Here is a 26321-nt window from a genome sequence, read left to right as displayed (position 1 = left end):
TATTGCAAATCACAGGATTTTTGCCATGTGTTTTGTATGTTGTCTCAAGACCCACTTCCAATAGACATTCACATTTTTCGACTTTTATATCCTGGTTGGCACCAGAGGAGTAGATGCAATGTAATAGTGCCCTTTATGGTATCTAGCTCATTCTCCCAATCAGAAAATTAATTCAGATTGTACAGGATTTCCTTTTCTACCTACCAAGGCAGGGAAAGGAGGTCTCATTCTTCTAGATAGCTATGCACAGTGAAATACAGGGAAATGAGCTCATTGATATTGCAGCCAATAATGTGTGCTAACTTCTGTCTTGTAATCAGCAGTGTTACTGCTGAGGCACAACGTTGAGTGCCTGTGGGAAAATTAGTGCTTTGGGTGACGGAAGTAAGTAGCCGTCAAAAATTTCTAACCGCAGCCTTAACCAAATAATCCTCAGATACAATTTTTGATATACCACATTTCAAGTGAATGTATTTTATATTGTGGAAGTTGAGCAACTTTCAATTTATTGAATAATTTGCCCAGTATTTTAAGTGATGAGGAAACATATGTCATAAAACTTTTAAATTATGTATCTTGGCTGATGTCGTACTCAATTTGTTAGGTAGGTTTATTATATTAATGATTCTTATTCAGTCACATTTAGTTAAACATAACTTAAAAAGCACTATATTAATATTTCCAGCAACTGAGATTAAGAGAGAGTAAAAATATTCATGATTGCGTGGTGTTTGAATAGCAGTCATCCAAACTTCCCTCGCCTGTTATTTCAGCCTTCTTTCGTGATTGTCTGTTACCCATGTATATACAAGAAAGACCATGTGCATACATTTTAACATAGTATAGGTGTGTGTATAAGTGGATGATTGTAAGTGAGAATAAAAGGGAATGACAGTGAGTCCACTGAGATTCTTTTTATCATTTATGTTATTTCAGACATTAAAATGGTCAACCCAACAAAGTAAAGTTTCAATATCCAGTCAGTGTATATCCAGATTATTCTCCATCCACATTGAAGTAAGTGAAAACCCAAGTGAGGATGACATCCAAGATAGAAAAGTGAGCAGAATTTCAGTAACTAATCTAGAAGATATGGAAATGAAATAAATTCCAGGAGACTAAAAAACAGTGATCATTTGGCCAGTTTATGAGAAGGTTGACAAAGCTGACTGCAACAAGTATCACACAATTTCTACTGCTCAACTGTATATTGAACAGAATAAATAAATAAATACTGATAGGTTTGTACCAAAGTAGTTTCTGGAAGAAAAAAATTTTGTGGCTAAAGCCCTTCTGGCCTGATATTTATTGTACGGTATATGTGACATGTAAGTACTATCTCTGTCTTGTATTGTTAGTCAGTACTTAAACTTTTATATAAAACATTTTATTTTCCCATAAATTTGTAATTATGTTATAGGCCACTTTAAACATTTAAATTCTGATGAAGGCACTCTTAAAAGTGTTGAAACCTGGTTAATTAGACTAAAAATTGTGACCAAGGGCTCATTTATTTCAACTTTAATCCACAGTTGGTGATAAATATGTTCTTCAATATTTCATCAAAAAGATGTGAGAACACTAAGAAGAAATGTATGTGTGCCTTTTTCAGAATTCAGGCAGGTAACTACTGTATTCACTGGGAAGCCCTAACGAAGTGACTGATACAGTTCAGAATCCCTAAGAAACTTAAATTTGAGTATACTTAAGTAACACAGAGGGCAAGATGAAACTCAGAAGATGTTATTTATATAAATAAGGGTTTGTTCAATCTTGCACTACCGGGTGTCCAGGAAGTAAGGAAAAATTTGAGTTGTACGCCGTTTTGTCATATGATGGTTGGCAGCCATGGTTTTTTCATGTTTGTTATCTGTGATCCCATTAGTAGTCTGATATCTTTTGTTTGGTGAGTATTGTTGCTTGATGTTTATTTTCATCATGGAGCAGATAACAACTGAGCAACATATCCTAATGCTAAAAAGTTATTACAAAAACTGTGAAAGTCCGAATGCAACTGTTCGTGAATTGTGTGTGACACATGGACATAATGCTGCTCCAACTGAATCATCAGTTCAGAAGTTGATCCAGAATTGTGAGACCACCAGTTCTGTTTCTGTTTCAAACATTAAGAAAACAGGTCGACTGCGTTCGGTTTGAACATAAGAAAACATAACTGTCTTGTGTATCAATGCGACAATAAGCCCCAGAAAATTGGTTCACCGACAAGCTCAATGATTGAATTGATCATCACGTTCACTTCATGAAACCCTTTTAAAAGATCTGAAAATGCAAGATTGAACTTACACAAGCATGGTCTGCAGATCATGGAAAGAGACATCGATATGCTCAATTGGTCTTGGTTTGACAAGCAGAGAACGAGAACTTCACAAAAAGAATAATTTTCTCAGATGAGGCGTACTTCCACCTCAGTGATGATGTGAATAAGCAGAACTGCAGAATTGGAGGTAAAGAAAATCTGTGAGTGACTGTGGAAGATGAGATGCATCCACAATGCAAGACTGTGTTGTGTGGGTTCTGGGCAGTAGTAGTGATCGGCCTGTACTTTTTTGAACATGATGAGGGAGCTGCCTTCATTGTGAACAGCAACCATTACTGAAACATGCTTTGTGATAGATTTTTCCCTCAGTGATGAAAATGGTGATTTTTGATTCAACAAAATCATGTGATGTGTCACACACCCCATAAAACGATTGCTCTGCTGAATGAAAAGTTTCCTTAAAAGATTACCTCTTTGCATGGCAACTAGGAATGGTCCGCTAGATCCTGCGATCTTACACCTTGTGTCTGTTTTTTTGTGGGGATTTGTAAAATCAAAAGAGTACTTAAACAAACCACAAACGATACACCCATTGAAGAATAAAATTAAAAGGGTTGTTAACAACATCCCACCAGATGTTTGTGAATGCATCATTGAGAACTTCAGTGAATGCATCACTTGTTGCTGTGCAGCCTTAGGTGATCATGTGGAAAACATACTTTTGATACATAAATGGGGAGAAATTACTTAAAGTGTTTGTGAAAAAAAATTATATTTTCAATAAATTTTGTGTGTTCTATAGCACTTTAGTATTCATCCCTACTTCCTGGACTCCTTCTAAAAAGTTAGAGAAAGTGATGTTCAACAAGAACTTTGATGGAATTCAAGTCAAAAATAAGAACATCACTCTCTTGGCATACAATGATAATGTAACCATATTGTGTGCATGATGAGGCAGAACTTTTGCAATTGAGCTGGGTCATGAGATTACAGTGAACAGGATTGCTGTCATTGCAAAAAAAAAAAGTACAAACAGAATATCTTATCGTGAACAGGGATTTACTGAGGGCGAAAGGTCCACTTCGGCCACCAATAGAGGGAGAACTGTCCTATAAAAGGGTTAGAGAATTTAATTTTCCAGTGACAATTTTCCCATAGGATACAGAATGCCAGACAGAGATGAACATAAGGATCCAAGCTGATAATAGTTCTCACTCTGTGGTATCAGTCCTTTAATTAACAAACCGTATTATGTGCAGGTCATCTGCAGCTGCTGCAGGTCATGATGAGTGAAAAGACTTCTGACAACCAGTAAAAATTGGTTTTAATTGACCACACTACCAGTTTCTTGGCTTACACTCTCATTTTCAGGTGCAACAAAAATTATTGCATTACTCCTTTGTAGGTGAACCCAGTGTTCTTCACCTATCACGATTAAAGAAACAATTTTTGTTGCATGTGAAGATGCAACTGTAATCCATGAATTTAAAGTGTGGTTAGTTAAAATCAAATTTTACCAGCTGTCAGCAGCGTTTTTATTCATCATCATGTAATTAAGCCATATAGTTTGTGGAGAAAGTCATCGCCACCATTCGTCAGACAATGATCAAACTAATGATGTTATATTGGTGCTGATGTGAATTACCTGCAAACAGGATTTTCAAAATCCTCATTGTTTTACCAAAAACTCCCAAGGATGGCCTTAAATCCATAAAAAATGCAAATGCTGGAAAATTGTGAATCCAGTACATTTGCAAGTTGGATAAAATTTATAAGAGCCCAAACATTGTGAGCTGATGAAAATCAAATCTTGAGGGGTTACACACTAATGGTGTGTGAACTGCCTGGTTTTATTCTTTCTGGAAGAAGTCCATGACAGAGGGCAAGAAAAATATGGGAAACACAAGGACCTGCTGTAGATCAGGATATGGGGGGAGGGGGTTTGATGGCAAAAACTAATGACTGACAGTCATGTTAACATCGAGCAAAGTGGTGCAGCTGTTAACGCACTAGACTTCAATACAGAGCCTGTGGGAGTCACATCCTCATCTGGTGAATGATAATGCTCACCACATACATGGCATTGTTACATTCAGTAAACTACGCATGATCCCTAATATTAATTCTGAGTATAAGATGCATCTGAATTTTGGAGACAATTTTTTGAAGAAAAAAATGTGCAACTTATAGTCCGTAAAATACAGCAAATGTTAACGAATTTGAAAAAGCTCGTTGTATGTCGGCCTCGAAAAGGTACATGTGGAAAACTATTTATGTTAAATCGGTTATCTTCCTTTGATCCTGTCCAGGATACAAACATCAAGCCTTTGTTTTACGTGATCATCTCACATACGTTTCACATGATTTTGCCTTTATGTTCTGACTTGCACATTTACCGATTTCGGTATTTATCTCTGCTACATGAGAAGTATTTAAGATTTAGCTATGGACTCGGCCAATGAATAGATAAGGCATAGTTGTGGCATGTAAGCACATAGAATTTGAAAAGAAGAAGGGAAGACAGTTGTACGGTGGCTGTCAGTCTGTTACCGTCGGATGTGAAGAGACTGACAACTTTGGAAAGTCGGCCATTCTTGGTAGGATCTGATTCATAATATTTGGACTGTTTCAGTGATCCCAGTGTAGCGCAACAGTGGAATGTTGTATGTCACAGCAGTAGGGGATTGTGTTTTATCTGTCTTGATAAATCTTCTATCTTTAGTGTTGCCTTATTTGTTCTCTATTCCACATCATGCCTTCTTGCTAAGGTTCTAGTGGCTCCGTTTGAATGCACCTGCTTGTTCTATACCTGTGTGCTTTGATCTAAACCCCACATGTGCTGTTTCTAATTTCCCTGTGTCATGCTTCTTCCTTGTCCCCATCGCTCGCTCCATCTGAGATCACTACTTATGTCAGTCACATTGTGTTACTGGAAAAGAGTGTGGCTATCTGAGCTAGAGTTCTGAGTTTGTGTTAGCTCTCTCACAAAGGACTCTGTTTTCAGAATCATCTTTTAATCGCCCTTTTTTATGTGGTGCTCAAAGTGTCTTCTTTTTGGTGAAAAGTGATTAATTGTCCTATAGATATTTTTAATCAGATTTTCATTATTGCTTGTTCTTAATTTGACAGGGTGCTGCTCAAACAGACCATAAAGTGGTATTATAATAAAAATTCTAAGATAGGAACAAATCACAAAAAATTACGTGTGATTGTGTGTGTGTGTGTGTGTGTGTGTGTGTGTGTGTGTGTGTAGTGTGTAAAAATATCTCAACTTGTCATTAGAGCAGAGTTGAAATCCTATTAGTCTCTGCTTAATGCTGTAATTTGTTTCATGTTCCCAAAAGAGCCTCCTTTTAGGTTACGAGTATTGTACTGACTTACTTTTTCTAGGCTGTAGTTTTTCTTCTTCTTCTTCTTCTCCTTCTTCTTACTCTTTAATATAACCAGTGTGTCTTGTGAAGGAGTGCTGTGTAGTGCAATTTGTCTTCCATAAATCTGTTTCGTGTCAAAGCAGTTTATCTACATTATCATCACAGAGATTGTAACTTGCATATGAAAAAACTGTATGTAGCTGCTGTTGAATTTATATTCATCTGTACACCTTTTGTCAAATTCACTCACTGTTGTTACCTGGGAGTTGAGAATTGATAATAAAGACTAATTTACTGTTGTTGTCCATCACACCCACTTTACTCATTTACAGTACTGTGTGAAGACATCTTCCTTAATCTTACTAGCTCCTTTGTATTCATTACATATACTAATGGTAGTAATTAGTTTTTTTTCTAATAGAGCAACATCCATCATGTTTTTAAATTTATAGGTGATGCAGAAGAAAAAGAATTGCAAATTATAATGAATAAATCGACAATACAGATGAAACTTAAGGACTCACTGTCTGAGGGCAATGTTACTAAGGACTGCAATGATGTAGGAACAAGTGGTGAAAGAGAAATGAAGTTAGTGGACAAAATGCCAGTAGTTTCTCATGGTGAAAGTGAAAGTTTTGCTTATGCATCAGCAGCCTTATCCCTTAGGTCAGTTACATTTCTTAACACTTAAATTTATTTTCCTATAGAAAATGTTTCCCTTTATCTATTGCAATTTCTGTGTTCTCAGTTATTAATTACTCTCTGTTGAATTGCTTAGGTATAATGCATCAAAAGGAAGACACGTTGTAGCTAAACAGGATCTAAGAGCTGGAGATATAATCTTCGTGGAGAAACCATATGCATTTGTACTGCTCCCCGATTACTGCAGACAGTATTGTCATCATTGTTGTAAGCAATGTGCAACACCAATCCCGTAAGAACTGCATGATTTCTATAGTAATACTAAGATTCTTGATCTCGTACTCCATTGTCTCTCTTCTATTTAATTTTTGTTCAATTAGTCATCTGTATCAGTGACACAAGGTCAAGGAATATATCTAAACATGATGGTATGTTTTGTGGGTTTTAGCAGACCCTTTAAACCACATTCGTTTTCCTGATCATTTGTCACTAGTCCATGAAATGCATATATCCTTATTCTTGTAGATTTCGTAGTCGTGAAGATAATGGGGGCATCAGTTGATAAGAACTTATTGGAATAAATCCATATTATTTCTTATTTCCTTCTTTGTGTTCTTTTTCTTTACCCACTCCACTGTATTTGTTGTTTACAGTTTTACATGCTATTAGTTTCAGAGCAAAATGATTTAATATTCAGGCACGTAACAGAAATGTGGAAGTCGGTTTACATCCGCAACATATATCATTTCCTGATAGAGAACATGGGAAGACTATTTCCAGTTTATCAGCTAGTCTAAATACACTTCATCTACGTGCCGTGTAATCGAGCCTGTTGGTACATAGGAACATACACTGAATTTATATGCCAGCAGCTAACAGGGCTATGCACCATGCAAGCCTGGCACTAACGTGAGAGGAGATTCATTACATTTGAAAAATGATACAGTTACTGATGTAACTGTTTCTACAACACTAAGAATTCAGCTTACTTTACAGTGGGTTAGGGACAATTACAGTGGAAGATGAGAGAAAAGATGACTAACATCCGAGTGCTGGCACTAATCCAGTTTTAAGGTTCGCTACAAGCAATATTGCATAATTCATCACCATGTAACTGAAAAGCAAAACACAATGTACTAAGCACAAAAAAATTCAAAATTTGAAAGACAAAGCAAAGATAATTTTGAGCATTATAAGGTATGAAACAAATTTGGTGAAGCAAATGATGTTTAGCTCCTGGATGATAATAACTGCAAGCTGGTTGATGTTTGTTTTAAATCATTGGCCTCTGAATTCTGTGAATTCTTTGTAGCAGTAGCAGGAAACACAGACAAAATGTGGACCACTGAAACCTGGTCTATTAGATACTTAAATAGATATTGCATACTCTAACATAACATCAGTTATGCTTCCTCAGTAGTTGTAAAAATGTTACTGAAAAGTAACGACTCTTATGGCTGTGATGGCATTTCATCCAAAGTACTGTAATCTTTGCTGATTTCATAGTACCCCCTCCCCCAACACCCTTGAGTTACCTTTGTCATCAGTCAGTGAGTCAAGGCATATTTCCTGAAAAACTTAAATTTGTAACAGTAACAGATGTTTATAAAAGGTAGAGATATGCAAGCAGTGTCTAATTCTGGACTCATCTCCTTCCTTTGTGTGTTCTTAGACATTTTTGAAAAGGTGGTTTGTTATGGTATATAGAACTGCTTTTTAGACAATAAAGTTTTAACAACTGCCTAGTTTGATGTCGGGAAAAAATTCTTTGCGTAAAAAATAGTACATGATGTTGTTGACTTTTATGTTACTTCACTAAGGCTCCCGAATGTGTACATTGTAAAGTTTTACTGAGGAGATCAAAATGTCATACCATTAATGGGCTCTCCACTTGCACGCTGGAGTCATATCTTGAATATAAAACCAGTTAATCATTACCCCTCATGAATAGACAGATGGCAACAGTATAAATCAGAGCAGAGTTTATAGGCAGTGTCACCATGAACAGTTGGGAATAGCTTAGTGGAAGCTGTGCTGAGATCTCGAGTTCCCATGCATTATTTACTGCTGGCATCATACTGCAGACAACAAAAACTTGTATGTATTAGGTTGGTGCGTAAGTTTGTAGTGTTTTTGTTTTGCATGTTTGTATTCTGGTTGCTATGGGTTTATATATCGATTGTCATTTTAAAGTTGTAGTTCACTGGTGGTGGTGGAGTTTACATATTTTTATTTTGTCATTTAAAGATAGTGAGTGGAGCTATGGATGCCAGAAATTGGAATGCCAAGTGGAGAAATAGGAACATTTCTGACATATTCTTCTATTTGAGTTCGGTAGAGGGGTGACATCAACAGAGGCAGCCAGAAACATTTGCATCGTGTATGGAGATAATGCCAGTGGATAGAGCATGGTAAAAAAAAAATGGTTTTCTCATTTTAAGGAGGATTGTTTTGACATTAGTGACTCTTCATGTTCAAGAAGACCTTAGGGGTTTGATGAAGATTTTTAAAATGTGTTAACCACATGATCCACCTCAGTGTATTCAAGAACTGGTAGGTCTGATGAACTGTGATCATTCCACCATTGTGCAACATTTACATGCAATGGGGAACGTTCAAAAATCGAGTGTGGCTACTGCATGCTCTAAGCCAAAATCACAAAAATTCTGCGGGTGGCCGTGGGCGCATCTCTGCTTGTTCATCGTCAGTTGGTTTGTGAACGGTATTGAGCATTCCTATCCTGTATCATTACTGGTGACAAGAAATGGTGTATTTGTGCTAATGTAAGGAAAAGAAAGGGATGGTTGAGCCCAAATAAAGCAACAATCCCCGTACAAAGACCTGCATGCATCCACAAATGATAGTGTAGTACGTATTGTGGAACTATGACAGCCTGGCGTACACCAAATTGCTTCCCCGAGGTGTTACCATCACTGCTCACATTTATTGTCAACAACTGAAATGTCTTGCAGATGCAATTCAAGAACAGTGACTAGGAAGACTGCATGAAGTGATGCTTCTCCAAGATAACACCCACCTGCATTCTGCTAGATAGACAAAAAACACTATACAGGAATTGTGTTAGGAAATCATTCTGCACCCACCATATTCACCTGATCAGGCACCCACAGATTTTTTCCTTTTCCACTCTCTGTCGAACAGTCTTCAAGGAGCTTCCTTTCTGGATGGAAATATGCTCTGAACGTGGCTTGCCGAGTTATTCACATTGAAACTATGTGGTTTCTACAGTCGTGGAATCGAAAAGTTCCCCCAGCATTGGCAGATTGTTGTAAATAGTGAAGGAGAATATATTACTGATCACTGAAGTCTTTGTGATGCATATCAGTTGTGTTTATTAAACTAACAGAAAAATACTACAAACTTATGTACCAACCCAATATTAGAGCCAGAGTCCAATGGGATACTAAGTGACAGTCTGTGGTTTTCAGCAATGAGTCTTGCTTCTGTCTCTTGCAGTCAGATTGACACTAACATGTCCATATACAATCAGATCCCAGGTCACACCAAGTAGTGATTCTTGGGCCCCATACCTTCCCAGCTTGTGGAATTGTGGTGTAAAGAGCCTTTGGCTTTGACAAAAGGACTGATTTGGTAATTGTTGGAGGGAGACTGGACACATGTGAGTGTGTGTCCAGAAACACTTTTGTCATATCTTTCATGACAGGGTACCAAATGGAATATTCCAGCATGATAATGCACAAAGGCACCCATATGACAGTTTGAAGGGGGGAGGGGCAAGAACTGGGGGTTTGGAGTATTTTTAATATTTTGGAAGATGAATGACAACTTAAAAACCTGTGTAATGTCAATTTTTGAATCATTTTCTTGAAAGAAAAACTCCTTTCTACACTTTATTTTCCTTTCCCTGAGAGCTAGGGAGGGGCCGTGACTCCTCTTGCACTTGGGTATGGATGCCCTTGATAAATGCCAAACACCAAACTGCAGTTCACAGAACAAACACTTTGAGGAATGTATTGATCTGCCTGGTCCACTGATTTGTTACCCGTAGAGCAGGTCTGGGATATGGTAGGAAGAAGTACATTTATATCTCAGGCTCCAGACAACAGTCTTCGTGAACCAACACAACATGTTTTTCAATTATGGCAGGAAATTCCTGAAGATAGCATTTGGGGAATGTTTACTTCCATGGCACAATGAATACGATAGTGTGTTCACATTTCTGTCAATGTACGTGACTTACCGAAGACATTGGAGTAGTCAACAAAAACTATTAGGTTTCAGATGATACAAGGATCTGGTAAAGGTGTAAAATACATCTGTACCAGACACAGAGAGAAGAAGAACAACCTTACATATATGGTATGTGACTTACCAAATGAAAGTGCTGGCAGGTCGACAGGCACACAAACGAACACAAACATACACACAAAATTCAAGCTTTCGCAACAAACTGTTGCCTCATCAGGAAAGAGGGAAGGAGAGGGAAAGACGAAAGGATGTGGGTTTTAAGGGAGAGGGTAAGGAGTCATTCCAGTCCCGGGTGCGGAAAGACTTACCTTAGGGGGAAAAAGGACGGGTATACACTCGCACACACACACATATCCATCCACACATATACAGACACAAGCAGACATATTTAAAGACAAAGAGTATGGGCAGAGATGTCAGTCGAGGCAGAAGTGCAGAGGCAAAGATGTTGAATGACAGGTGAGGTATGAGTGGCGGAAATTTGAAATTAGCGGAGATTGAGGCCTGGTGGATAACGGGAAGAGAGGATATATTGAAGAGCAAGTTCCCATCTCCGGAGTTCGGATAGGTTGGTGTTAGTAGGAAGTATCCAGATAACCCGGACGGTGTAACACTGCGCCAAGATGTGCTGGTCGTGCACCAAGGCATGTTTAGCCACAGGGTGATCCTCATTACCAACAAACACTGTCTGCCTGTGTCCATTCATTTGAATGGACAGTTTGTTGCTGGTCATTCCCACATAGAATGCATCACAGTGTAGGCAGGTCAGTTGGTAGATCACGTGGGTGCTTTCACACGTGGCTCTGCCTTTGATTGTGTACACCTTCCGGGTTACAGGACTGGAGTAGCTGGTGGTGGGAGGGTGCATGGGACAGGTTTTACACCGGGGGTGCTTACAAGGGTAGGAGCCAGAGGGTAGGGGAGGTGGTTTGGGGATTTCATAGGGATGAACTAAGAGGTTACGAAGGTTAGGTGGACGGCGGAAAGACACTCTTGGTGGAGTGGGGAAGATTTCATGAAGGATGGATCTCATTTCAGGGCAGGATTTGAGGAAGTCGTATCCCTGCTGGAGAGCCACATTCAGAATCTGATCCAGTCCCGGAAAGTATCCTGTCACAAGTGGGGCACTTTTGTGGTTCTTCTGTGAGAGGTTCTGGGTTTGAGAGGATGAGGAAGTGGCTCTGGTTATTTGCTTCTGTACCAGGTCGGGAGGGTAGTTGCGGGATGCGAAAGCTGTTGTCAGGTTGTTGGTGTAATGCTTCAGGGATTCCGGACTGGAGCAGATTCGTTTGCCACGAAGACCTAGGCTGTAGGGAAGGGACCGTTTGATGTGGAATGGGTGGCAGCTGTCGTAATGGAGGTACTGTTGCTTGTTGGTGGGTTTGATGTGGACGGACGTGTGAAGCTGGCCATTGGACAGGTGAAGGTCAACATCAACAGGATGGCCCCCTCGTACGCCAACCTATTCATGGGTCGCTTAGAGGAAGCCTTCTTGGTTACCCAGGCCTGCCAACCCAAAGTTTGGTACAGATTTATTGATGACATCTTCATGATCTGGACTCACAGTGAAGAAGAACTCCAGAATTTCCTCTCCAACCTCAACTCCTTTGGTTCCATCAGATTCACCTGGTCCTACTCCAAATCCCATGCCACTTTCCTTGATGTTGACCTTCACCTGTCCAATGGCCAGCTTCACACGTCCGTCCACATCAAACCCACCAACAAGCAACAGTACCTCCAATACGACAGCTGCCACCCATTCCACATCAAACGGTCCCTTCCCTACAGCCTAGGTCTTCATGGCAAACGAATCTGCTCCAGTCCGGAATCCCTGAAGCATTACACCAACAACCTGACAACAGCTTTCGCATCCCGCAACTACCCTCCCGACCTGGTACAGAAACAAATAACCAGAGCCACTTCCTCATCCTCTCAAACCCAGAACCTCTCACAGAAGAACCACAAAAGTGCCCCACTTGTGACAGGATACTTTCCGAGACTGGATCAGATTCTGAATGTGGCTCTCCAGCAGGGATACGACTTCCTCAAATCCTGCCCTGAAATGAGATCCATCCTTCATGAAATCCTCCCCACTCCACCAAGAGTGTCTTTCCGCCGTCCACCTAACCTTCGTAACCTCTTAGTTCATCCCTATGAAATCCCCAAACCACCTCCCCTACCCTCTGGCTCCTACCCTTGTAAGCGCCCCCGGTGTAAAACCTGTCCCATGCACCCTCCCACCACCAGCTACTCCAGTCCTGTAACCCGGAAGGTGTACACAATCAAAGGCAGAGCCACGTGTGAAAGCACCCACATGATCTACCAACTGACCTGCCTACACTGTGATGCATTCTATGTGGGAATGACCAGCAACAAACTGTCCATTCGCATGAATGGACACAGGCAGACAGTGTTTGTTGGTAATGAGGATCACCCTGTGGCTAAACATGCCTTGGTGCACGACCAGCACATCTTGGCGCAGTGTTACACCGTCCGGGTTATCTGGATACTTCCTACTAACACCAACCTATCCGAACTCCGGAGATGGGAACTTGCTCTTCAATATATCCTCTCTTCCCGTTATCCACCAGGCCTCAATCCCCGCTAATTTCAAATTTCCGCCACTCATACCTCACCTGTCATTCAACAACATCTTTGCCTCTGCACTTCTGCCTCGACTGACATCTCTGCCCATACTCTTTGTCTTTAAATATGTCTGCTTGTGTCTGTATATGTGTGGATGGATATGTGTGTGTGTGCGCGAGTGTATACCCGTCCTTTTTTCCCCCTAAGGTAAGTCTTTCCGCACCCGGGACTGGAATGACTCCTTACCCTCTCCCTTAAAACCCACATCCTTTCATCTTTCCCTCTCCTTCCCTCTTTCCTGATGAGGCAACAGTTTGTTGCGAAAGCTTGAATTTTGTGTGTATGTTTGTGTTCGTTTGTGTGTCTGTCGACCTGCCAGCACTTTTATTTGGTAAGTCACATTATCTTTGTTTTTAAGTATATTTTTCCTTCGTGGAATGTTTCCTTCTATTATAACCATATATATATATATATATATATATATATATATATATATATCTAAAAACAAAGTAGATGTGACTTACCAAATGAAAGTGCTGGCAGGTCGACAGACACACATACGAACACAAACATACACACAAAATTCAAGCTTTCGCAACAAACTGTTGCCTCATCAGGAAAGAGGGAAGGAGAGGGAAAGACGAAAGGATGTGGGTTTTAAGGGAGAGGGTAAGGAGTCATTCCAGTCCCGGGAGCGGAAAGACTTACCTTATGGGGAAAAAAGGACGGGTATACACTCGCACACACACACATATCCATCCACACATATACAGACACAAGCAGACATATTTAAAGACAAAGAGTTTGGGCAGAGATGTCAGTCGAGGCAGAAGTGCTGAGGCAAAGACGTTGTTGAATGACAGGTGAGGTATGAGTGGCGGCAACTTGAAATTTGAAATTAGCGGAGATTGAGGCCTGGTGGATAACGGGAAGAGAGGATATATTGAAGAGCAAGTTCCCATCTCCGGAGTTCGGATAGGTTGGTGTTAGTAGGAAGTATCCAGATAACCCGGACGGTGTAACACTGCGCCAAGATGTGCTGGTCGTGCACCAAGGCATGTTTAGCCACAGGGTGATCCTCATTACCAACAAACACTGTCTGCCTGTGTCCATTCATTCGAATGGACAGTTTGTTGCTGGTCATTCCCACATAGAACGCATCACAGTGCAGGCAGGTCAGTTGGTAGATCACGTGGGTGCTTTCACATGTGGCTCTGCCTTTGATTGTGTACACCTTCCGGGTTACAGGACTGGAGTAGGTGGTGGTGGGAGGGTGCATGGGACAGGTTTTACACCGGGGGCGGTTACAAGGGTAGGAGCCAGAGGGTAGGGAAGGTGGTTTGGGGATTTCATAGGGATGAACTAAGAGGTTACGAAGGTTAGGTGGACGGCGGAAAGACACTCTTGGTGGAGTGGGGAGGATTTCATGAAGGATGGATCTCATTTCAGGGCAGGATTTGAGGAAGTCGTATCCCTGCTGGAGAGCCACATTCAGAATCTGATCCAGTCCCGGAAAGTATCCTGTCACAAGTGGGGCACTTTTGTGGTTCTTCTGTGGGAGGTTCTGGGTTTGAGAGGATGAGGAAGTGGCTCTGGTTATTTGCTTCTGTACCAGGTCGGGAGGGTAGTTGCGGGATGCGAAAGCTGTTGTCAGGTTGTTGGTGTAATGCTTCAGGGATTCCGGACTGGAGCAGATTCGTTTGCCACGAAGACCTAGGCTGTAGGGAAGGGACCGTTTGATGTGGAATGGGTGGCAGCTGTCGTAATGGAGGTACTGTTGCTTGTTGGTGGGTTTGATGTGGACGGACGTGTGAAGCTGGCCATTGGACAGGTGAAGGTGAACATCAAGGAAAGTGGCATGGGATTTGGAGTAGGACCAGGTGAATCTGATGGAACCAAAGGAGTTGAGGTTGGAGAGGAAATTCTGGAGTTCTTCTTCACTGTGAGTCCAGATCATGAAGATGTCATCAATAAATCTGTACCAAACTTTGGGTTGGCAGGCCTGGGTAACCAAGAAGGCTTCCTCTAAGCGACCCATGAATAGGTTGGCGTACGAGGGGGCCATCCTGGTACCCATGGCTGTTCCCTTTAATTGTTGGTATGTCTGGTTTTCAAAAGTGAAGAAGTTGTGGGTCAGGATGAAGCTGGCTAAGGTAATGAGGAAAGAGGTTTTAGGTAGGGTGGCAGGTGATCGGCGTGAAAGGAAGTGCTCCATCGCAGCGAGGCCCTGGACGTGCGGGATATTTGTGTATAAGGAAGTGGCATCAATGGTTACAAGGATGGTTTCTGGGGGTAACGGATTGGGTAAGGATTCCAGGCGTTCCAGAAAGTGGTTGGTGTCTTTGATGAAGGATGGGAGACTGCATGTAATGGGTTGAAGGTGTTGGTCTACGTAGGCAGAGATACGTTCTGTGGGGGCTTGGTAACCAGCTACAATGGGGCGGCCGGGATGATTGGGTTTGTGAATTTTAGGAAGAAGGTAGAAGGTAGGGGTGCGGGGTGTCGGTGGGGTCAGGAGGTTGATGGAGTCAGGTGAAAGGGAACAGCCATGGGTACCAGGATGGCCCCCTCGTACGCCAACCTATTCATGGGTCGCTTAGAGGAAGCCTTCTTGGTTACCCAGGCCTGCCAACCCAAAGTTTGGTACAGATTTATTGATGACATCTTCATGATCTGGACTCACAGTGAAGAAGAACTCCAGAATTTCCTCTCCAACCTCAACTCCTTTGGTTCCATCAGATTCACCTGGTCCTACTCCAAATCCCATGCCACTTTCCTTGATGTTGACCTTCACCTGTCCAATGGCCAGCTTCACACGTCCGTCCACATCAAACCCACCAACAAGCAACAGTACCTCCATTACGACAGCTGCCACCCATTCCACATCAAACGGTCCCTTCCCTACAGCCTAGGTCTGCGTGGCAAACGAATCTGCTCCAGTCCGGAATCCCTGAAGCATTACACCAACAACCTGACAACAGCTTTCGCATCCCGCAACTACCCTCCCGACCTGGTACAGAAGCAAATAACCAGAGCCACTTCCTCATCCTCTCAAACCCAGAACCTCCCACAGAAGAACCACAAAAGTGCCCCACTTGTGACAGGATACTTTCCGGGACTGGATCAGATTCTGAATGTGGCTCTCCAGCAGGGATACGACTTCCTCAAATCCTGCCCTGAAATGAGATCCATCCTTCATGAAATCCTCCCCACTCCACCAAGAGTGTCTTTCCGCCGTCCACCTAACCTTCGTAACCTCTTAGTTCATCCCTATGAAATCCCCAAACCACCTTCCCTACCCTCTGGCTCCTACCCTTGTAACCGCCCCCGGTGTAAAACCTGTCCCATGCACCCTCCCACCACCACCTACTCCAGTCCTGTAACCCGGAAGGTGTACACAATCAAAGGCAGAGCCACATGTGAAAGCACCCACGTGATCTACCAACTGACCTGCCTGCACTGTGATGCGTTCTATGTGGGAATGACCAGCAACAAACTGTCCATTCGCATGAATGGACACAGGCAGACAGTGTTTGTTGGTAATGAGGATCACCCTGTGGCTAAACATGCCTTGGTGCACGACCAGCACATCTTGGCGCAGTGTTACACCGTCCGGGTTATCTGGATACTTCCTACTAACACCAACCTATCCGAACTCCGGAGATGGGAACTTGCTCTTCAATATATCCTCTCTTCCCGTTATCCACCAGGCCTCAATCTCCGCTAATTTCAAATTTCAAGTTGCCGCCACTCATACCTCACCTGTCATTCAACAACGTCTTTGCCTCAGCACTTCTGCCTCGACTGACATCTCTGCCCAAACTCTTTGTCTTTAAATATGTCTGCTTGTGTCTGTATATGTGTGGATGGATATGTGTGTGTGTGCGAGTGTATACCCGTCCTTTTTTCCCCATAAGGTAAGTCTTTCCGCTCCCGGGACTGGAATGACTCCTTACCCTCTCCCTTAAAACCCACATCCTTTCGTCTTTCCCTCTCCTTCCCTCTTTCCTGATGAGGCAACAGTTTGTTGCGAAAGCTTGAATTTTGTGTGTATGTTTGTGTTCGTATGTGTGTCTGTCGACCTGCCAGCACTTTCATTTGGTAAGTCACATCTACTTTGTTTTTAGATATATTTTTCCTTCGTGGAATGTTTCCTTCTATTATAACCATATATATATATATATATATATATATATATATATATATATATATATAAGGTTTCCTTCTATTATAACCATATATATATATATATATATAAGGTTATAATAGAAGGAAACATTCCACGAAGGAAAAATATACCTAAAAACAAAGATGATGTGACTTACCAAATGAAAGTGCTGGCAGGTCGACAGACACACAAACGAACACAAACATACACACAAAATTCAAGCTTTCGCAACAAACTGTTGCCTCATCAGGAAAGAGGGAAGGAGAGGGAAAGACGAAAGGATGTGGGTTTTAAGGGAGAGGGTAAGGAGTCATTCCAGTCCCGGGAGCGGAAAGACTTACCTTAGGGGGAAAAAAGGACGGGTATACACTCGCACACACACACATATCCATCCACACATATACAGACACAAGCAGACATATTTAAAGACTGTCTGCTTGTGTCTGTATATGTGTGGATGGATATGTGTGTGTGTGTGTGTGTGCGAGTGTAAACCCGTCCTTTTTTCCCCCTAAGGTAAGTCTTTCCGCTCCCGGGACTGGAATGACTCCTTACCCTCTCCCTTAAAACCCACATCCTTTCGTCTTTCCCTCTCCTTCCCTCTTTCCTGATGAGGCAACAGTTTGTTGCGAAAGCTTGAATTTTGTGTGTATGTTTGTGTACGTTTGTGCGTCTGTCGACCTGCCAGCACTTTCATTTGGTAAGTCACATCATCTTTGTTTTTAGGTATATACGAGGGTTATTCCAAAAGTAAGGTCCGATTGATTGCCAAATTGAAACCACAGTGAACATCAGAAATGTTTTACTTGTAACAATTAGCTACACCTTTCAGCTACTTCTCTACGTAGTCGCCGTTCTGACTTAGACTTTTGTCATAGCGTTGTACCAACTTTTCAATAGCCTCATCATAGAAGGCAGCCGCCAGTGCTTTCCGCCAATTCGCCACGCTGGCCTACACCTCGTTGTCTGTGTCAAAATGTTGTCTTCAAAGACAGCGGTTCATGTGACCAGAGATGAAACTCAGGGGGAGACAATTGCGGACTGTATTGTGGGTAATTGAACATTTCCATTTGAAAACGATGCAGGAGCATCTTCATTGCCCCTGCAGAATGCGGCTGAGAATTGTCGTGAAGACGAAACAGCACGACAGTTATGTAATGTTGGCTGCATAGCTTCAGGCGAAATTTCTCACCAGGCCCTCGTACTTGGCGGCAGACACTATTTTCTAGACATCTTTACGCACTCACTGCGAGCTCAGAAATGAGAAGAGCGACGTGATGCTAACTGGGGTTATACTAGAGACACTACCCAACACATCTGTGCAAAGCTTTATCGGATTTTCATAGTCGTTTCCATTTCATGACCGATCGGACCTTACTTTTGGAATAACCCTCGTATATATATCTAAAAAGAAAGGTGATGAGACTTACCAAACAAAAGCGCTGGCAGGTCGATAGACACACAAACAAACACAAACATACACACAAAATTCTAGCTTTCGCAACCAACGGTTGCCTCGTCAGGAAAGAGGGAAGGAGAAGAAAAGACAAAAGGATATGGGTTTTAAGGGAGAGGGTAAGGAGTCATTCCAATCCCGGGAGCGGAAAGACTTACCTTAGGGGGAAAAAAGGACAGGTATACACTCGCACACACACACATATCCATCCACACATACACAGACACAAGCAGACATTTGTAAAGGCAAAGAGTTTGTGCAGAGATGTCAGTCGGGACGGAAGTACAGAGGCAAAGATGATGTTGAAAGACAGGTGAGGTATGAGCGGCGGCAGATTGAAATTAGAAATTAGCGGAGATTGAGGCCTGGCGGATAGCGAGAAGAGAGGATATGCTGAAGGGCAAGTTCCCATCTCCGGAGTTCTGACAGGTTGGTGTTAGTGGGAAGTATCCAGATAACCCGGACGGTGTAACACTGTGCCAAGATGTGCTGGCCGGGCACCAAGGCATGTTTAGCCACAGGGTGATCCTCATTACCAACAAACACTGTCTGCCTGTGTCCATTCATGCGAATGGACAGTTTGTTGCTGGTCATTCCCACATAGAATGCTTCACAGTGTAGGCAGGTCAGTTGGTAAATCACGTGGGTGCTTCCACACGTGGCTCTGCCTTTGATCGTGTACACCTTCCGGGTTACAGGACTGGAATAGGTGGTGGTGGGAGGGTGCATGGGACAGGTTTTACACCGGGGGCGGTTACAGGGGTAGGAGCCAGAGGGTAGGGAATGTGGTTTGGGGATTTCATAGGGATGAACTAAGAGGTTACGAAGGTTAGGTGGGCGGCGGAAAGACACTCTTGGTGGAGTGGGGAGGATTTCATGAAGGATTGATTTCATTTCAGGGCTGGATTTGAGGAAGTTGTATCCCTGCTGGAGAGCCACATTCAGAATCTGATCCAGTCCCGGAAAGTATCCTGTCACAAGTGGGGCACTTTTGGGGTTCTTCTGTGGAAGGTTCCGGGTTTGAGGAGATGAGGAAGTGGCTCTGGTTATTTGCTTCTGTACCAGGTTGGGAGGGTAGTTACGGGATGCAAAAGCTGTTATATATATATATATATATATATATATATATATATATAAAGAAAGATGATGAGACTTACCAAACCAAAGGGCTGGCAGGTCGATGGACACACAAACATACACACAAAATTCTAGCTTTCGCAACCAACGGCTGCTTCGTCAGGAAAGAGGGAGGGAGAGGGAAAGACGAAAGGATGTGGGTTTTAAGGGAGAGGGTAAGGAATCATTCCAATCCTGGGAGCGGAAAGACTTACCTTAGGGGGAAAAAAGGACGGGTATACACTCGCACACACACAAACATATTCATCCGCATATACACAGACACAAGCAGACGTGAAAATGTATGTGTGGATGGATGTGTGTGTGTGTATGTCTGCGAGTGTATACCTGTCCTTTTTTCCCCCTAAGGTAAGTCTTTCCGCTCCCGGGATTGGAATGACTCCTTACCCTCTCCCTAAAAACCCATATCCTTTTGTCTTTCCTTCTCCTTCCCTCTTTCCTGACGAGGCAACCGTTGGTTGCGAAAGCTAGAATTTTGTGTGTATGTTTGTGTTTGTTTGTGTGTCTATCAACCTGCCAGCGCTTTTGTTTGGTAAGTCTCATCATCTTTCTTTTTAAATATATTTTTCCCACGTGGAATGTTTCCCTCTATATATATATATATATATATATATATATATATATATATATATATATATATATATATATATATATATAAAAAGATGATGTGACTTACCAAATGAAAGTGCTGGCAGGTCGACAGACACACAAACATACACACAAAATTCAAGCTTTCGCAACAACCTGTTGCCTCATCAGGAAAGAGGGAAGGATTGGGAAAGACGAAAGGATGTGGGTTTTAAGGGAGAGGGTAAGGAGTCATTCCAGTCCCGGGAGCGGAAAGACTTACCTTAGGGGGGAAAAAAGGACGGGTATACACTCGCACACACACACATATCCATCCACACATATACAGACACAAGGCAGAGCCACGTGTGAAGGCACCCACGTGATCTACCAACTGACCTGCCCACACTGTGATGCATTCTATGTGGGAATGACCAGCAACAAACTGTCCATTCGCATGAATGGACACAGGCAGACAGTGTTTGTTGGTAATGAGGATCACCCTGTGGCTAAACATGCCTTGGTGCACGACCAGCACATCTTGTTGGTAATGAGGATCACCCTGTGGCTAAACATGCCTTGGTGCACGACCAGCACATCTTGGCGCAGTGTTACACCGTCCGGGTTATCTGGATACTTCCTACTAACACCAACCTATCCGAACTCCGGAGATGGGAACTTGCTCTTCAATATATCCTCTCTTCCCGTTATCCACCAGGCCTCAATCTCCGCTAATTTCAAATTTCCGCCACTCATACCTCACCTGTCATTCATCAACATCTTTGCCTCTGCACTTCTGCCTTGACTGACATCTCTGCCCAAACTCTTTGTCTTTAAATATGTCTGCTTGTGTCTGTATATGTGTGGATGGATATGTGTGTGTGTGTGTGTGCGAGTGTATCCCCCTAAGGTAAGTCTTTCCGCTCCCGGGACTGGAATGACTCCTTACCCTCTCCCTTAAAACCCACATCCTTTCGTCTTTCCCTCTCCTTCCCTCTTTCCTGATGAGGCAACAGTTTGTTGCGAAAGCTTGAATTTTGTGTGTATGTTTGTGTACGTTTGTGTGTCTGTCGACCTGCCAGCACTTTCATTTGGTAAGTCACACCATCTTTGTTTTTAGGTATATTTTTCCTTCGTGGAATGTTTCCTTCTATTATAACTATTCAAAGGCTGTCAGTAGACATCGGGCGAGAAATTGGAAATCCCCAAATATGAAACATGGAAGTAGAAAGTATCTTATTAGCCACTCCCTATATAACATAGTGACTATTTTCAGCCATTGTATGTGGTCCTCTTATATATATATATATATATATATATATATATATATATATATATATATATATATATAATAGAGGGAAACATTCCACGTGGGAAAAATATATTTGTCTGCTTGTGTCTGTGTATGTGTGGATGGATATGTGTGTGTGTGCGCGAGTGTATACCTGTCCTTTTTTCCCCCTAAGGTAAGTCTTTCCGCTCCCGGGATTGGAATGACTCCTTACCCTCTCCCTTAAAACCCATATCCTTTTGTCTTTCTTTCTCCTTCCCTCTTTCCTGACGAGGCAACCATTGGTTGCGAAAGCTAGAGTTTTGTGTGTATGTTTGTGTTTATTTGTGTGTCTATCGACCTGCCAGCGCTTTTGTTGGGTAAGTCTCATCATCTTTCTTTTTAAATATATATATATATATATATATATATATATATATATATATATATAATATAAAATCTGTGTGGGTGTGGGTGTGGACGTGGGCATGCGCGTGCGTGCGTGTGTGTACTTCTACTAGACAAATGGCAAAGCATGAAAGCTAAATACTGTTTCCTGTGGTGTGTTTCTGTGCACTACAAATCAGTCAGCTGTAGGTGAGTGGTTTGCTTTGTTTTATGTAAAATTAACTTCAGGTACCTGAAGCTGTGAGTAATGAACACAACTAAATGGTACACTATGTGTGAAGTATCTAGTCGTCTGTGTGGTTACCAGTCTGAGGTGATACCAACACATGGATAAATTAACCAAAAATCTCAGTTCTGCCCACTTTGTGCTTCAAAATCTCTCTCATTGCATTGAGCTCTGGGTGTTATTTGCAAACTTTCATTCTGTATTGTCTTGTGGCATAATTCTCTAGTGCAGTGCAGCCGGGATTAAAAAATATTCTGTCAGTCGTACATGCCAATATATTTACTCAGTGTTGTTTTTGATTAATAATAAGAGTGAATTTAGGATGAACTATTAAATTCACAATCATTATACTAGAAACAAAACTAATTTCTCTATAGACTGCATAGCACTGTCTAGGGCCCAAACTGGATCTTTATGTTTTGTTCAAAAAGTCCTTCAAAGGCTGTCAGTAGACATCGGGCGAGAAATTGGAAATCCCCAAATATGAAACATGGAAGTAGAAAGTATCTTATTAGCCACTCCCTATATAACATAGTGACTATTTTCAGCCATTGTATGTGATCCTCTTTTGCTTCTGGAATGACTGCCACAGAAGCTCATTGCCATTATGTAATCAATCTTGCTGTACTGAATGTTGGACAAATCTTTGTGCATTAATAAGACTGACATACTTAATAAGTTTAATAGCCAAAGGTTTGTACAGTGTTCAGTAACTGATTACACAAGTGTGATCAGTTGCTGTGGTTCCTATAGTATGGACTAAAGGTGACAGCGTATAGTGGTTGAATCCAGTTAATTGTAGCAATCTAGACATATTAAAAACTAAGTTATACTGAGATTACATGGTCATCAATTTACCTAGTTAAAATCAAACAATGGAAAATCCAGGATGGAATGTAACAATATTATGAAAAGGATAGTTGCTACTAACCATATAGCAGAGATGACTGTTAATTTTTTGACCCTAATGGACAGAGAGAGACATTGTCCTTGGGACCGGTCTTACACATTATTCATATTACCTTTTTCTGTGTAAGTAGAATGTCACTGATATGATGAAAGTGTGCCCACAGCAACAGTCCATAAGATGTTTGAGACAGAATAAATCAAAAGTAAGCTAATAATGTAGTAGGAAAGTTCTTGTAGATTGTAAATACTGTAGGATTAAACTAGACCATTCACCAAAAAGTAGAAGTTTTGAGTTCTCAATAGACACACACAAAATAAAGAAAACTTGCTAGCTTTTGGAGTTATCATTTGACTAGCTACAGTAAAACACACACACACACACACACACACACACACACACACACACCTATACCCGTACATGGTGCCAGCTAGACTAACCACTTTTACTCTAGCTCATCAAAGTGTAACTCTGAAAGCTAGCAAGTTTTCTTTCATCTGTGTGTGTCTATTGATAATCAGTGCTTCTGCTTATTGATGAGATGTCTCCTTCAATCCTAAAGTATTTACATAAAATGTAAAAATGAAAACAATCAATTATTGACAAAATTATTTAATTTGATAGATAAAAAATCTACTCACCAAGCAGCAGCAGATCACACACATAAAAGACAGTTGTAATTGGCAAGCTTTCGGAGCTGGTGGCTCCTTCTTCAGGCAGAAGGGTTGAAGGAGAAGCAAGATGGGTGAAGGAAAAGGACTAGAGGTCACCCAGAACCGCAGGTCAGTGGAGACTTACCGTATGGGATGAGAAGGAAAGACTGATTGTTGGGGACTGCATCGGACAATATTTGAAAACCTGAGAGCTTAAAGATGGAAGACAGAGCAATATGCAGACGGAGATTACTGCTTAAACATCATGCACGAGTTAATAAGAGTGAAAAGCTAAGTGCATTGTACATAAGAGAGGTGGAAGGGGGGCTGTGAAAAATAGATGGAAAAGACAATGAAAGATGTAGAAAACTAAAACATAGTGAAGCAAAGAGTAGTTACAGTGAAGAAATGCTGAGATGGAAGAAATTAACATAAATTAAGGCCAAGTGGGATGATGAGAACCAAGGACATGTTGCTAGTTCCCACCTGCGGAGTTCTGAGAAACTGGTGTCTGGGGGAAGAATCTAGATGGTGCGTGTGGCTAAGCAGGTGCCAAGGTCACAAATGTCATATTGTAGAGCATGCTCTGGCCGAACAGTATTTGCATAACAGCTGATATATGATGTGTTGTTTTGCAGGTGGCTCTCCCTTTGATAGTATATGTTTTGCTAGTTACAGGGCTGGAACAGGTGGTGGTAGGAGGGTGCATAGGGCAAGTCTTGCAGTGGAGACGGTCACAGGGATAGCAGCCATAGGGTAGGGAGATGGGTACAGAAGGAGCATGGGGTCTGACAAGAATTGTGGTGGAGATTGGGAGGACGGTGTGGTGGGAAAAATTTCAGACAGAATGGATATCATTTCAGGGCATGATTTATCGAAGTCATGGCCCTTCAAAGTAGCTGATTAAAACATTCTGGACCAGGATAATAGTGAGTCGCCAATGGTGTGCCCCAAAGTTGTTTTTTGGAGGGATCAGCAGTACCAGGATTCGATGTGATGGCCCGGGAAATCTGGTTTTTAACTAGACTGGTGGAGTGATTATGTGCAGTGAAGGCTGAGGTGAGAATGGTGGTGTATTGCTGTAAAGAGCTTGCATCCAAACAAATACATTTACCTTGGATGCCAAAGCTGTATGGGAGGGAATGTTTGGCATGGAGAGGATAGCAATCAGAATGCAAGTAATGTTGTTTGTTGATCAGTTTAATGTTGATCGAAATGTGTAGCTGGCCTTGTGTGAGGACAAGGTCAACATCAAGGAAAGTGATATGGGATTCAGAATAAGACCATCATCATCATCAACATCATCATCATTTAAGACTGATTATGCCTTTCAGCGTTCAGTCTGGAGCATAGCCCCCCTTATACAGTTCCTCCATGATCCCCTATTCAGTGCTAACTTTGGTGCCTCTTCTGATGTTAAACCTATTACTTCAGAATCATTCTTAACCGAATCCAGGTACCTTCTCCTCGGTCTGCCCCGACTCCTCCTACCCTCTACTGCTGAATCCATGAGTCTCTTGGGTAACCTTGCTTCTCCCATGCGTGTAACATGACCCCACCATCTAAGCCTGTTCGCCCTGACTGCTACATCTATAGAGTTCATTCCCAGTTTTTCTTTGATTTCCTCATTGTGGACACCCTCCTGCCATTGTTCCCATCTACTAGTACCTGCAATCATCCTAGCTACTTTCATATCTGTAACCTCAACCTTGTTGATAAGGTAGCCTGAATCCACCCAGCTTTCGCTCCCATACAACAAAGTTGGTCGAAAGATTGAACGGTGCACAGATAACTTAGTCTTGGTACTGACTTCCTTCTTGCAGAAGAGAGTAGATCGTAGCTGAGCGCTCACTGCATTAGCTTTGCTACACCTCGTTTCCAGTTCTTTCACTATGTTGCCATCCTGTGAGAATATGCATCCTAAGTACTTGAAACCGTCCACCTGTTCTAACTTTGTTCCTCCTATTTGGCACTCAATCCGTTTATATTTCTTTCCCACTGACATTACTTTCGTTTTGGAGATGCTAATCTTCATACCATAGTCCTTACATTTCTGATCTAGCTCTGAAATATTACTTTGCAAACTTTCAATCGAATCTGCCATCACAACTAAGTCATCCGCATATGCAAGACTGCTTATTTTGTGTTCACATATCTTAATCTCACCCAGCCAGTCTATTGTTTTCAACATATGATCCATAAATAATATGAACAACAGTGGAGACAGGTTGCAGCCTTGTCTTACCCCTGAAACTACTCTGAACCATGAACTCAATTTACCGTCAACTCTAACTGCTGCCTGACTATCCATGTAAAGACCTTTAATTGCTTGCAAAAGTTTGCCTCCTATTCCATAATCTTGTAGAACAGACAATAACTTTCTCCTAGGAACCCGGTCATATGCCTTTTCTAGATCTATAAA

At 41.9% G+C, this 26321-nt stretch overlaps 1 protein-coding gene across 2 annotated transcripts in view; it reads left to right on the top strand.

Moving 5' to 3' along the window:
• The window catches only part of LOC126188183 (SET and MYND domain-containing protein 4-like), a 141903-nt gene that overhangs the window by 46679 nt on the left and 68903 nt on the right, over positions 1-26321 (top strand). For both annotated transcript variants that reach the window (XM_049929708.1, XM_049929707.1), the window contains exons 4-5: positions 6102-6315; positions 6428-6583. In XM_049929708.1, coding sequence (XP_049785665.1) covers positions 6102-6315; positions 6428-6583 — 370 coding nt within the window. The remainder of the gene's footprint in view (positions 1-6101; positions 6316-6427; positions 6584-26321) is intronic.

This window comes from Schistocerca cancellata, chromosome 5 (assembly GCF_023864275.1).
Source record: "Schistocerca cancellata isolate TAMUIC-IGC-003103 chromosome 5, iqSchCanc2.1, whole genome shotgun sequence".
Taxonomy (NCBI): Eukaryota; Metazoa; Arthropoda; class Insecta; order Orthoptera; family Acrididae; genus Schistocerca; species Schistocerca cancellata.
This window is presented reverse-complemented; position numbering and strand designations above follow the sequence as displayed.